This window comes from Peromyscus maniculatus, chromosome 12 (assembly GCF_049852395.1).
Source record: "Peromyscus maniculatus bairdii isolate BWxNUB_F1_BW_parent chromosome 12, HU_Pman_BW_mat_3.1, whole genome shotgun sequence".
Lineage (NCBI taxonomy): Eukaryota > Metazoa > Chordata > Mammalia > Rodentia > Cricetidae > Peromyscus > Peromyscus maniculatus.
Genome location: NC_134863.1, coordinates 17523011 through 17537524, shown reverse-complemented (window position 1 = coordinate 17537524; position 14514 = coordinate 17523011). Strand labels below are relative to the sequence as shown.

Below are 14514 nucleotides of genomic sequence, written 5' to 3'. Positions count from 1 at the left end.
ACACTGGTGAGGTTAATGAGTCCTACTAACTTTTTTTTTTTAATGAATTCTTTGAAACCATTGCATAAAGTAAAATATTAATTTTAATACAGATATATTTGGTACTTCAAGCTTGACAATTTAATTTTGTTCCTAAGACTTTTTGAATGGTTTAAAATTTTGCTGAATAAATTCAATGTCAATTTCTTTACTCAAAAGCAAAACAAAGCTATTTTCTTTCTTCCTCTAGATTTTCCTCATTGTGTGTGTGTGTGTGTGTGTGTGTGTGTGTGTGTGTGTGTATGTGTGTGTATCCTACTCGATCCCACTACCTTTTACTCTAATATTGATACTAAATCATAATTAAGGTTAATATTTGTAACAATAATCATTTGGTAAAATATTAGGTATATAATTAAAATTATGCTTCCACAAATCAATTTCTTCTAGATTTTCATTAGGCAAGGGTGTTTGTTAATGGGACACTGAGATTTCTAGCCATGAAGAGGGACTTCCTGGGACTTGGAGAGGTTGTCATCCTGTAATGGGCTGACTTGGGCCACTCAGATACTCAGCATTAAATCACAAAAGAGAAGAGGAAACTTAACAGCGAGGGAAAGAGACAGAGATGCCAGGCCAAGTGCATCATGGGTTTCCTCATTCATTCTGTGGAGCAAAGTCAACAAGGGTGAAAATGATTGGCAACACAGTTTGGGATGAGAGGCAGGTACCTGACAGTGGAGTTCACAGCATCTTAGCAACTAAGGCTTTGGTGTCCTTGCCTCTTCTTAATTCTCTGTCATTCTACCATAAGAAAGTTTGAAGCCTTTCAGAAAATGGTTAGAAAAGTTATTAGACTTGGTAGCCTCTTATTATGAGGGATTCTTTCATTAGACTCTGACAAAAAAGAGATTATCCTCAGTTATATGGATTTAGTTTCAGATTAAAGCCTAATTCCGTGACTATTGTTTTTTGATTCTATCTGCTTCAGTTAATTTCTATTGTTATTACTAAATACTGAACAAAATCAATTTACGGAGGGGTTTCTTTGGTCTACGCTTCCACATTACCATGCATCATTGAGGAAAGCCAAGGCAGAATCTCATGAAGTTCCTCAGGGAGTAACTGAAGCAGAGACCATGGAGGAAGGCTGCTTACTGGCTTGCCTCCTCTGGCTTGCTTGATATCTTTCTAACATTGCACAGACTTACTTGCCCAGGGGTGGTACCACCCACAATGCTGTGGGATCTTCCACATCATTCAGAGATCAAGAAGCTTCCCACAGACCACTCTGATGGAGGAAATTTCTTGACTGAAGTCCCCTTTCTCAGGAGACTCTAGTTTGTGTCAAGTTGACAAAAAGTAACCAGCACAGGACTTCATTTGTAACTCTGTATAACTGATCTCCCCATCCTCTAACACCAAGAACCAAATAAAGTTAAAAAGTATACCTGAACAAAGATGATAATTTAATGCTACAGGGGAACTTGATGTAAATTCTCCACAAATCAAGTAGTGTGATTGATCATTCTTATATTTCCTATGTTTGGATTTCTACCTAGATCTCCCCCCCCCCAATGCAAAAACATTAAGTTGATTTTCTGGAAGTGGGTTCAAAGCATCATTATTTTAAAGTGGCCTTCTCCAACCTTTTCCCACTGAGCTGAAGCCAGAGAGGTAAGTATTTCAGCTTTTCTCTAGACAGACCCAGGGCAGAGCCAGCCAGGAGCCCTGCCAGGAGTGGGCAGGCCAGCACCAGAGGGGTGACTCTGACGTGGTTAGAAAAGCATGGTGGGCCACACTTAGGCTACATGAGCAGCTGAGGGTGATTCCCTGGCCCCTCAGAGAGGAGACCGGCTGAGAGACCGGAAGACCATGTGTCTGTTTTCTGGGATGCTGCTCATACACTCTGTGGAAGTGATCTTGAGCCTCTCTGGGGAGGAGCTGTGTTTGGCGGGCTTTGAAGGGGCCGTTTTAGGGAAAGAGATGGGGAGGGGAGTTGAGGTGGATCTTCCACCAGACTCCTTCCAACCATCCCAGACTCTTTGGGTATAGGGATGTCAGGATGCCAGGGGCTGAGGTGGAGCTCCCACCCAAACAATCTTTTATGTGGTCCTCAGCAAGAGGTCCTTAACAGTCATTTTCTGGAGGTTAGCCATATATTCCCTCAAACATTACAGCCCATTGTCGTTGTTCTTGGTTATCCCCCTGAACTAAAACAGAAGCCATGGCTTTCTCAGTTTGTTCTCTTATACAACTCAGGACTTTCTTATACAATTATCTACTCCCGGATGGCACTGCCGAGGTGGACTGGGCCCTTCCACATCAATCATTAATTAATGAAATGCCCCACAGACATGCCTAGAGGCCAATCTGATGGAAGCAATGTCTTAATTTAAGTTCTCTTCCCAGGTAACTCTAGCTTGTGGCAAATTGAACCAAAAACAAAAACAAACAACTAACCAACAACAATTAAAAACTCACAGAAAGTTACAGTAAAAGTACTTTACTCAAAGGGACTGTTGAGAGTTAAGTGAGAGTCCTTGTGGAAAAAAAAAAAAAAACAGCCTGATGGTTGTGAGACTGTATTTCTATGTGAATCATGCTTTTAGCCACTTACATTACCTTGGGAATAATTAGCATTATTTATTTATATTCCTCTCTTTTTGTTGTTTAACAAAACATGAGTCCTCCCAAGGAAAGGCATTAGACCGTCTCTGTGACATGAGCACAGAGGTGGAGTGTGTCTCTGATTTGTTTAGTTTGGAATTTTAAAGCTCCGTCAAGAATGAAGGTAAGCATGGTGATGGAGCTACTAAGAAAATTGGAAAGAAACACTCAGTCTTGGAATGTGGCAGTCCTGTTTGATTTTAAATGTAGGTTAAATATTAATTTTTCTTAAAAAAAAAAAAGTCCTCTTCCTCCTCTAGGAGGCCTCTTTCTTCTCACTCTGTGATGTTGACAGACTGTTGACTGGCCTTTCACACTAACTTGGTTGGAAGAAGAAAAAAAAAAAACTTCAGATGATCCTATTTGTGTAAGAAAAAAAAGTCTTCCAAACAACTCCCTTGTCGCCAGCATCAACAGCAGCTGAACACGGGCTGAGTTGTTGCACAGTGAGAATTATTCCTTTCATTTCAAAGGCATCAGATGTTTGGGGCAAGCAGAAGCCCTGGCTGGCTAAACACGATCAAAATAAACTAGTATCACATTTGCTTACGGAACGAGTTGAGTAAATCTCCCACTGAAGACTGAGTACACTTTTTGTTCCTCCAGAAAGGTTTTATAAGGAGGGAGGTCAGCTGAAAAAAATCTAAGCTGATGTGAGAGCCCTAAGAAGCATTTGATGATCTTCTCTTTCCAGAATTCCTTTCTTCTGATGAAACCCTGCAGCCAGTGCGCCTGAGCTGTTGATGACTTATAAACAGAAGTCAAAGGGAATTTGAGCTTCTGTCAAGACCAATTCCAAATATAATAAAAAGGGAGATGATTGGATGTCTCTTCAAGGCTTTGGAGGAGCTCTCTTGTGCTTTGGCTGTTCTTTGAAATCGAAAGGAACAGAGATGAAAAGTAAAGTTTCTGGCTCTCATTTGTTACCTATTTCGGCAGAAATGTTTGTGTTTCCAGTAGCTCTTGTCTCAAACCGTAGCTTCTTTCTTTTTCTCATCTTTCTTTCTCTCTTCCTTCCTTCCTTCCTTCCTTCCTTCCTTCCTTCCTTCCTTCCTTCCTTCCTTCCTTCCTTTCTTTCTTTCTTTCTTCCTTTCTTTTTTCTTCCTTCCTTCCTTCCTTCCTTCCTTCCTTCCTTCCTTCCTTCCTTCCTTCCTTCCTTCCTTCCTTCCTTCTCTCTTTTCTTTCATACATTTCTTTCACCTTCAAAAAGAAGTTCAAAAAATCCTGTCACCCAGTGTTCTGTGTCACAGTATACGCCGTATACTTTGCTAAGTGCAATTAAGCATCTTCTTCCTGCCATGCCTGTCCCTGTACTGTGGGCTGTGGGTCTCCACTTCCTCATTTGTATATAGGAATTGGACAAAGTTTGCAGTGCCAAATTACTGTCACAGGGTCCCTGAAGTTTAGCTGTGCACTTGATTCTTAAGGCTTATTAGCCATTTCTTACAGGAGATTTTGTCCTATACCTTACAAGACCTTCAGTGCCATCCTTTGCTTCTACCCCCTAGACACCAATTGTATGATACTCCTTTCCACACCCCTGAGTCCACAATGAAAACTGTCTCCTTTGTCAACTGTGCTTGGGTGGGCACATCGTTCCCGGCTGAGAACTACTGGTTCTCAGTATCTGCACTGAGTATCAAAGTCCCCTAGATGTGAGCTCAAGCATGAAGGCCAGGCTTGGTTCCACTTAAAAATGCTATGGTCATTGCAGGTTTTTTTTTTTTTGTTGTTGTTGTTTGTTTTTGTTTTTTGTTTTGTTGTTGTTGTTAAGTTAGTCTTTGATAATACTATAAAGTTCAAGAGTGGTTCTTTATGAGGAATTAGATAACGAAGCATGTGATTCTGCATCCGGAGTTCCAGCGTCAGCAAGGAAATTGATGGAAATTTGGGGTTCTGTCACAGATCTGATAAACCAGGAACCATGAAATGGGTTCCAGAACTTTTAATTAAACTTTAAAAGGCAAGTCAGATTGGGCTTTGTTAGGGAAACATATATATCAGCAAGATAGCCCCAGATCCTATTACTCCAGAGTCTCATGAATATGCCCAAACCACATGGAGCCCCACCTCACAGCCTTACACCTCCACATGAGACATCTTTAAAGACAGCATTCCCAACCTTGGTTTCAGAATAGAAACTCAGAGAGACTTCAGCAAATCCCATTTGCTATGGGATATCTTCCTGTATGCTGTGAATATGTGTTGTTCTGATTGGTTAATAAATAAAGCTGTACTGGCCTATGGCAAGGCAGTTTAGAGGCAGGCAGGAAATACAAGCAGATAGACAGGAAGAGAAAGGCAGAGTCTGGAAGGAGACACCAGCCAGCTTCCCAAGAAGCAAGATGCCAGCAGACCAGTAAAGCCACAGAACACATAGCAAAATATAGATTATAGAAATAGATTAAGTTATAAGAGCTAGTTAACTAGAAGCCTGCCATAGGCCATGCAATTGGTGATTAATAGAAGCCTCTGAATGATTATTTTGTAAGTGGCAGAGGGACGATAGTGCTGGGCGGGACTGGAGAGACCTTCCGACTACACCCATTGATTAGGTCGTACACCATACCAATTAAATCAGAATCCCAGACCTTAGACCAGATAGAAATGTGTCTAAGTGGATGATCAGTTCTTATGTTATGGTTGTGCACAAGTATGACACACAGAAGGCTTCGAAGGCATGCCCCAGTGGAGAGCCAGCAGGTTGTTTGTGGGCTACTGACTGTAGGCTTTTGATTCTGTCCAGTGTCTTTTCTCCCACATTCTCTTCACCCTGTGCAGTCAGGAGGTTCAGCTCCTGTGGTACTAGAGTGCAGTGAACTCAACTTAGTATGGTCCACATTCTTATCTTGTGTGAGAGTCCTGTATTTTGTGTTCATCACCTGCACAGCACTGTAAACTCCCAGAAATAAGGGCTCTGGTGTAACCATCTCTTCTTTCCCCCACAGTGCTCCAGGCGTAAGCACTAAAGATATTAATTTAGTGACGCATATTCAGTGACACAGAAACATCTCTTGTGTAGAGTTGAGCTACGCAAAAGCATCTTGGCATTTGGTCTGTATCCCAAACACTATTTCTAATTATGTGCCTCAAACCCTTCTCCAAGTGGATTGATGCACTTTAGAGTCTGGCGTCTTTATCTGAACAGTTCGTCGCTAGGGGGAAAAGTCTATGCTAATTCTGGAGCACTCTGACCATTCATGGCAAGCTCCACACTGGAGTTTTGCCATCAGCAGAAAGGAACAACTCAGATCTATTAGAGGATTAGGTGGGAAAATAATATGTATATGAATTAGTTTTCCTTGGAGTTATATAGCCAGGGCTGTTCATGCCAAAGTGGCAAAACCCAACAAAAAGAACAAGGTAAATGACATGACACTCTGGCCACCTCCTTGCATAGCTTGCAAAGCTTTCTTTGGGAAATTCAGATCAGCTGGACAGTATATGTGATTCTTTCCCATTGGTCATCCTCCCAGGAGCCCAGAGACTAGGATGAGAATCCCACAGACAATTCTTGACACACAGAATTCCTCCCAGGGATTTGCAGGCTGGACTCCAAAAGTCTAGCACACTTTTTTTTTTTTTTCTCAGAGTGTGGAGCCAAGGGGCAGAAAAGAGGGGAACACCTTGGCTATGAAGGTATTTATGACCCAGCAGAAGGGGAGGAGCAGGAAAGCCTCCAGCTAGCTCCTAGGACTCTGGCAGCTGTTTCTGTCAGCGTTCCCGTTTCTAGACCGATGTTCATTGCTCGAGTCCCAGGGTACCGAGTTTGTGAAACCGCCTCTTTGTTTAACTCTCACAATAGGGATTTATGTCCAAATATCACCGGACATGTTGGGCATTTGGCTGCTTTGGAAGAGGTAACCGAGGCTCAGCTGCACAGTCACACATCTGGAAAACTGCCAGAGGCAGAACTTAAGTAAGGCTTCACCTTCCTCCAGCGGTCTGAACAGGAAACTCGGGTTATTTATCGTCCTCTCCATAGCACACTCTCCACATGCAATGCAGGAACACATCCACATACAGCCAAACTGAGAAGGCCAGAGAGAGGGAGACCCTGCCTTAGAGGAGGGCGGGGAAGCTTCCATTCCTGCGGCCCACAGTGAGACTCATCTTTTGCTTGTTCTTAACTGTATATGAACTTGGGCAAACCACTTTTCTCCTCAAACCTATTCAACTGGTCCGAAGCCCTCCCTCTGCCCTGTGCGTTCCACACAGGCTGAAATGGACCTTCATGTTGCATCTGAGGGTGAAGGACTGCAAAGAGCAGAAAACGACTGTGCGCCTCACTCCCCCACATGCAGAAGAGAAAGCAATTCCACCCTCCTCTGCCACCCACAGGGGACCCCACACGCCAAACTTGTCCCCAGGGTCTGCCTCTCGCGGCGCTAGCTCGCAGGCTGCTGGAGCGCGGCTCGCGGAGGCTCGGCGGCAGGAGGAGCGTGTGAGTTGGAGGCGTCCCTTTAAGAGCGGCCAGCCGGGCGAGCCTCCGCCTCCAGGACCGCAGCGCGCCGCCGGTCACCTGGGGCTGGCGGGCAGCAGGATCGCGGCGGGACCGGCGGGCTAGCCCGTGGAACGGGAGCGGGGCTCGGACACGAGGTGCGGCGGGGCAGGCACGGAGCAAGGCGGCTCCCCGCGCGGGTCCGGCGGAGGATGCGGGAGAGCACGTGGGTGTCGCTGCTGCTGCTGCTGCTGCCGCCCGCGCCTCTGTGGGGCGGCCCCCAGGAGCCGGAGCCCGAGCCCGAGCGCGGCCCGCTGCAGCCCTACGATCTGCTCTACGCCAGCGGGGTGGCTGCCTACTACAGCGGCGACTACGAGCGTGCGGTGCGTGACCTGGAAGCCTCGCTGCGCAGCCACCGGCGCCTGCGAGACATCCGCACGCGCTGCGCCCGCCACTGCGCGGCGCGCCGCCCGCTCGCACCCCCTGGCGCCGGCCCGGGAGCCGAGCTGCCCTTCTTCCGAGCGCTGCTCGAGCGGGCGCGCTGCTCCCGCAGCTGCCAGAGCCAGCGCCTGGGCGGCCCCGCGTCCCGCCACCGCGTCAGCGAGGACGTGCGCAGCGACTTCCAGCGCAGAGTGCCCTACAACTACCTGCAGCGGGCCTACATCAAGGTACTGAGCGCGTGTTGCACCCAAAGCCCCCGCGCCCCCTTCCCAGGGTTGGCTCCGGGGCATTGCTCTGCCCTCCAGCCAGCCTTTCACAGCGGCTCTCCTGTGCGTCAAAGTAGACGCCCAGGGACTAGATGGACTTGAGCAGGTCCCCATTGCTCTCTGTCTCAGAATCAGCTTCACTCGGCAAAAGTGGGCTGGGCCATAAGATTGTATCAAAAGTGTCCTTCAACGCTGTGGTCTACCTAGACGCTAGAGTACGTTCCTTGACATAGTCGGATCTTGATTTCCCTTTCTTCTCCCTGCCGTCTCTTCTTCTCTGCATACTGAACCTGCTAAGTTTAACAAAGTTTTCTCAAGCTGAAAGGAAACATGGTCCTAAAACAGAAGCTATTCCTCTTCAACTATAGAAGAGCAAAGGAAAACAGTGGAGGAAGTATGCTTGAGGCTATGTGAGGCAATCTCATTGAAAATATGGAGTTTTTCGGGGTTACTGCTTCAGGTTACTGGGGGTTCCTACCGTCCTGGGCTGCTCCACCTCAGGTGCCCAGTGCTCTCTGGTTTTATATGCATCTGTTTAACTTCCTCGAAGTTACTGTTAGGAGGGATGCAATCTAGCTGGCATATATCCCACCCCCACAATTTAAAAGACCTAGCTGGATGCACAGCAGACAAGTTTTAGAATGATTTCCTCGGCCCCCACTTCCACTAACTCATGTTTCTCCAGTTCTTCCTACCTTGTGACTTTCTGGGTGTATATACTCAGGTCTTTCCCAGAGCGGCGGGCGGGAGGAGTTTAAAAACTCACAACAGAGAACTAACCTCAGAGCTCCAGTGTGAGCAGTGCTGAAGTTCAGGAGTTGACTAGGCTGGGTCAAGAAATGAGGAGGCGGCCAGGATTCTCTCCAGGACTTATGAATCGTTTGTTCTCCTGTGCTTTCCAATGGATTTGCTAAGGCATGCATTAAGTGTAACGTTGCTTTTTAAAAAGAGAGTGGCACAAGTTTTCCTGTTCTTCCAGATATCAGTCAGTTCTGGGAGAGGGCCCCCTGAGAGTCAATTGCAAAAATATTCTAAGAAGGTTCCCAGAGCAGAGTGCGGGCGGTCCTGTAGTGTGGCCCCTATTTATGGTTCTCCGGGGAGTCTCAGGTGTGAGGGGAGATGGAGCCATTTTGTTGATGGTTCTGTAGTAGGACACGGCAGACAGATTTTTCTTTTCTTAGGAAGGAAAGGAAAAGAGAGGGGATGCATACTCACATAGGATCTTCTGAAAATAAATAACCATGCTGTCAGTATGCAGATTGCTGTGGTTCTGTAGTTATATATTTTCATATATTGGTAACATTTGTTTCTCATCTCCTGGTCCCTGTTCCCTGACTGGAAGTCAAGGAAGATGAAGCCACAAGCTTACAGCCTTCAAAGTTTTGTAGTGACATTGATTCACATAAATGACAATTTCTGAAGAAGGAAATATTTGTACTGCTTTGCTTGTTAAACACCTAAAGGATACATTATAACTCTTCTCTGTGCTCCATGCTCCATGGAAACTCTAGGGGGAAGCCTTGCCTTTGCCTCTTAGGGAAACAACCCCCCCCCCCACACACACACATGCACGCACTCACACACCAGCACTACCATCATATAGACTAAAACATCCAAAATATTAAAAGGCCGTTCTTAGGCAGTAGGAAATTTGGACTCTGGGATGTTCATTCAGTGGCAGGGTGACCAGCCTCTGTGTACTTGGATATGGTCATGGTGTCATGTATGAATGAACTGGCTATAGTCTATAAATCCATGTGTAACTGAATTGCTTCTGATGGCTGTGACCCAGTTTGTACTTAGAAGTCTAATCCTAGGCCAGATATAACTCTGAAGAACAGAAGACATCTCTGTGTTAAGGTAGCACAACCATTCTCAGCTAGAAGATAAACGCTGTACTGGCTCCCAGGAGTAATATCCTCTTACATCCTGGATAACGAGCTGGTGGCAACAGATCCCTAATGCTCATGGGTTGGACAGTAAGAGATGAGAATTGTGAACTTTGACGCCTTGCACTCAGATTTCTCTTTTGAGAGATAAAGATTAGGATGTTCAGAAAGGGAAAGGGACCTGCTCCTTGTCACCCAAATGCTGTCAGTTTAGCATGATTTGGTGAAGTGAGCCCAGGACCTAGAGTCAGTCTGGGCTCTGAGGTTAGTGGTCTCTAGCCTGTGTTGTAGCCACAGTCCCTGGATGGCGCTGGGCTCCGTAGAATGCTGTGCTAGCAGGGATTACAGGGAAGCCAGATTTGGACAGCTCCGGGGATGGGCAGGTCCTTGTTCCCTGAAGTCACAGGTACTCCTCTTTAGTACTGCTATATCCAATCTTCTCAGAAGCCTGGCATGTGGGGAAATTGTCTCAACAGTTAGGTGCTGGTAGCCCTACAGAGGCATAGTTTGTGTGTGTGTGTGTGTGTGTGTGTGTGTGTGTGTGTGTGTGTGTTTGTGCGCGCGCGCGCGCGCAAAGGCAGGGTAAGGCTCCTCCCAACTTTTTAAAATCTCTCTTTTGTGAGATATAACTTATCAACCCTAAGATACGCCGTTAATGGGACATTCCTTGTGAGAGTGCATAGTGGTTTCTCTTTGCTACTGTATAAAGCCTAAATAGTTGAACCCAGCCTTCTCTCTCTCTGTCCCTTCCCCTTCATGGTCCTGTTTCCTCATGTCTGACACTTTGGATCTTAGCCTGGCAATTCTTCCCGAACTTGAAGGACCTGGAATAAGAACAGATTGGAGATTCAAGTCTGTCGTCGACTCCCCCAGCTTTCTATCTCCACATTGGCAAGGTGGGGAAATACTAGACTACCCACTTGGTTTAAGTTTAGTTCCAGACAAACTGGGGCCTGACTCTTAACAAACCCCACAGGTGCACTTATTCTCGTTACTATTGTGGAAATCATCACTATCCTAACACCGAGAGAGACTTCTGTGAGACTCCCCGTGTCCTGCCATAGCTCCCAGCAGCTGTCTTGAATGCTCCTGGCAGAGAACTTTCCTCTTTTGTCTCTTTAGTTTATTTTAAAGTATTCAAGTGTGAGTGTGTGTGTCATTACTTTTGTGAGCTCCCAGCAGTCAAGAGCCACCAGTTTCTTTTGTATCTCTCAAAGAAGGGATTCCTAGGCAAGGATGTTTACAAGCCGCATGATTCCGTAACCTTTTGGTGCATGAAAATGTGACTGAATAGTAGACATTTATGGTCAAGAGGTCTGAGTTGGGTCATCAGCAATCCTATTCGCTCTAAATCTCTTCAACAAGATGGGTCGGCATCAGCACTCAGTATCCATTTGTTGCGTGGATACTAGCTCAGCTCTGTGATGCGGAATACTGAGAGACATTTCTGTGTGGGTGAAGGGTGGTTTACCACATTCGCTCTGTTTTCCTGGATGTCACTTAGGGCGAATTCTTGCTGTTTTGTACTTAGGAGAATTTTGCATTTCTCATTAGGAGCAACAATTCTTTTCTTTCTTTTTTTCCATTTCACGTTCTTCCATAATTCTTTTGCTGTCTTTTAGTTCATCCTCCTTTCCTGCTGTCTGACTTCCTAACTAATTTCTACCAGGTCTGTCCATCACTTGCCAAATGGATGATCTGGAGGCAGTGGAGTCCACTAACCTTAGGAGTTAACTATCTACTTAGTTGATTTGATTGTTCCCCCTCAAATCTATCTTTAGCTTTTATCATTTAAAGCTGAGCTTCAGAAAATCCTCGACCCACTGTACCTACTTTATGAACATCTGTGGCTTTTTAAACAAATGTAAGAGAGAGATTTTCCTTTCTTATTTGTGTCCTGAATCATCTGGAATGTTTTCTGCATCTTTTTCTTCTACTGTTCCTATCTGGGTAAAAAGAACCAGCAACAATCCAGAGCTGTTTTTTTTTTTTAACTGAAAACAAGCTTGCTCTAGCATGTTTTATCCTTGAATTGGTGCTTTGTGAAATCTGACCTGACCTGTGTTTTTCTTCCTAGGATTAAGTGAAAGAGGGGGTGGCGCATTAAATTAGGCAATTCTGCCCCACCTCCAATCATCTTCTTATCTCTTTATCTGGACCATAATCAATTTGTGATTTATAGAGAAGAAAAAAAAAAGTCAGCTCAAATTATTTCCTCACTCCAGTTCTGCTTTATAGCTACATTGTCTTTCTGGACTGAGTGCTTTCCTTAAAAGAGAATTGAAAGCCCAAAAGGATCTCTTCATATGGCTCTTGGTTCAGAAGAAAACCTTGTCCTGATTTGACATTTCGGTCTTTTTTTCAAGGGTTTATAGAATATGCATATTCATCCTTCAGTTATTTCAAGAGGCATGGTTTTATCTTCTTGAAATACTACTCTGAAATATTAGCTATTCTTCAGAAAACGATTCTTCCCCCACCTCTAAAAAGCCGTTCTTTTTTTCCCTTGAATCATCAAAATGTGTCACTACCCGTATCCTACGTCACATTCCTTAGGAAGGAAACCTGTGAAATTCATCGTGTAGCCGGTTGCTAGGTCCTGCCTAGTCATCCCAGTTGTTTCCACATCAGACATAGGCATCGGAAGTCTGCCCAGCTCTTCACCAGCCCATTCCTGTAACTCCTGTGTGCCCCAGGGGCTGACAATTAGATCCCATGGGAGCTGCGACTCAATGCTTACAAGTTTGCTTTCTTCATGGCCTGGGGCATCAGGGATTCCTTTACTGATTTTAATAAAAGCAGGTAATAAAACTACCCTCCTCATTTTTGTTTTTGTTGTTTTTTAAAAACAGACCCCATCTCTGGAAATCCAATAGAGTCTGTCACTAATATTAGATGCTCATTGATAGGTTGATAGAGGTAGAAGGTCGATTCCCTGAGAAAAGTGTGAATTTTGTCCAAGCTTCGGTCTCAGGGCTGAGGAACTTCTGGTGAGCTTCCTCTAGTCAAATAATTGTGTTGGGGCAGGGAAGTAGAAGAGGTAACAGTATGATTCTAGAAATTCAGTCCAGCAAAGCCAGGGATGCTGAATACAGGAACTGAAATGCGTTGGCCTGGAGGACCCCAAAGACCACGAAAGATTCTAACCCTGTCACTTAACAAACAATGCCATTAGCCCTAGGTTCGTAAAACAAGGAAGGGCTGCCATTGGAGTCGGGGTCTAGAATACAGGCCTCCTACCCTCTAGTCCTGTTTTATTTCAAGCTCTACATCAAGGGCATAGTGTTGTCCTGTGGCCTTCTGGGGAATCCAGGGTGCCGTGAGATTGGCTCCGTTGCCTTCAGAGGCAGAGCAGAGGGAAAGCAAACCTTCCTAGGCTTCCCACTGCTTCCGTTTTCATTCACAGGGTACATAATTCACCCAGCCAACCGTCACAGTTGTCTGGTGGAAAATTTTGCATTTCTCATTAGGAGCAACAATTCTTTTCTTTCTTTTTTTTTCCATTCCACGTTCTTCCATAATTCTTTTTTTCTGTCTTTTAATTCATCCCTCCTTTCCTGCTGTCTGACTTCCTAACTAATTTCTACCAGGTCTGTCCATCACTTGCCAAATGGATGATCCGGAGGCAGTTTTCCACGGGGTGTGCTGGGCCCGTGGGACCTTCGGTGTTGAGAGGACAGCAGACCGTTGTGGGAAAGAGGCTGGGTCTGCTTGAAGTCTGTTCTGAGGAACTGTGCTGTACAGTTCTCTACACTTCCCTCAGCCCTCCCCTGCGCTGTCCTCCTGTCGGTCCACAGGATGAAAGCACTTCTGAAAGGGGGAAGGGTTAGGCGATTCTTGCAGGAAGAGGCTCAAACAAACCAAACTGGACGAGTAGGCAAGGTCGGATTTCTGGCTGAAAATAAAATGAAAAGCGCAGAGCCTCTTCCTAGCGAGGCGCACAGTTTGAGCATCTCCTGTGAGCTTCCCGTTACCCCGTGTTCCCCCCATGTGTTAGACTTTAGCACCGACTGGAGAAGATATTCTCCAGATCCGCATCTTTCTGCGGCCCCTCCTGTCACACTCCTGGAACGCTGTGCACCAGCCAACGTTTTCACAGGGGAGAAAATGAAGTCGGAGGGAGGACACGGCTGCTCGGAGGGAATGCCGTTAAATAGAAGAGCCCAGAGTAGAACTGAAGGACACAGAGTCCCTCCGTCCTTTGTTATATTGCCCTGACCATGGTTGATAAGGCCCATGCCCACATAGGGCCCCAGTCTTCACATCGGATACTTAAGACTTAAATGGAAAATGGCACATTTATAATACAAGTGTAGAGTAGCAAGCGTGACAGAAATGAGAGGATTATTTTTATACTGTTTCTACGTGTTCTGTTTAGGATAAGGAAAGTAACTCAATGCTAGGGGTGGTGATCATGTCTATGAGCTTGACTCTCTCCCTGGGAGCTTTTGTGGTTGAAGTGGTTGCACCAATTCAATTGTGTAGGCTTTTCCAGCCCCGAGATTCTGAGACAAAGTCTATCAAGGACACTGTTGACACTCAGAGTTCCTGTATCGGGTGGAGTCCCAATTAAAAGGGCTTTTCCTGACGTTTTATGTCTTTGTGAAAGGTCACGGGAGAGGGAAAGTCACCTCCCAGTGCTGAGCAGGAAGAACTAGGTGTCATGGAAGAAATGATGATCATTTCTAGAGTGCTAGTCTCCAAGGAGCCATTTTGGATAAAAAGTAGCCATTTTGGATTGGATCGGCCACAGGGACTCTGCAGGAGAGCAGAACAGAAGCAGGTGACCCTCCTCCACACCGGTCGTCTCCTCCACTTTCTGCAGTGG

General features: G+C 45.7%; 1 protein-coding gene across 1 annotated transcript in view; it reads left to right on the top strand.

The window, feature by feature from the left end:
- Positions 1–7140: 7140 nt before the first annotated feature.
- Positions 7141–14514, top strand: part of P3h2 (prolyl 3-hydroxylase 2) — a 157690-nt gene continuing 150316 nt past the window's right edge. Inside the window, exon 1 of the mRNA XM_042259119.2 lies at positions 7141–7758. Coding sequence (XP_042115053.1) covers positions 7303–7758 — 456 coding nt within the window. The 5' untranslated portion in view covers positions 7141–7302. The remainder of the gene's footprint in view (positions 7759–14514) is intronic.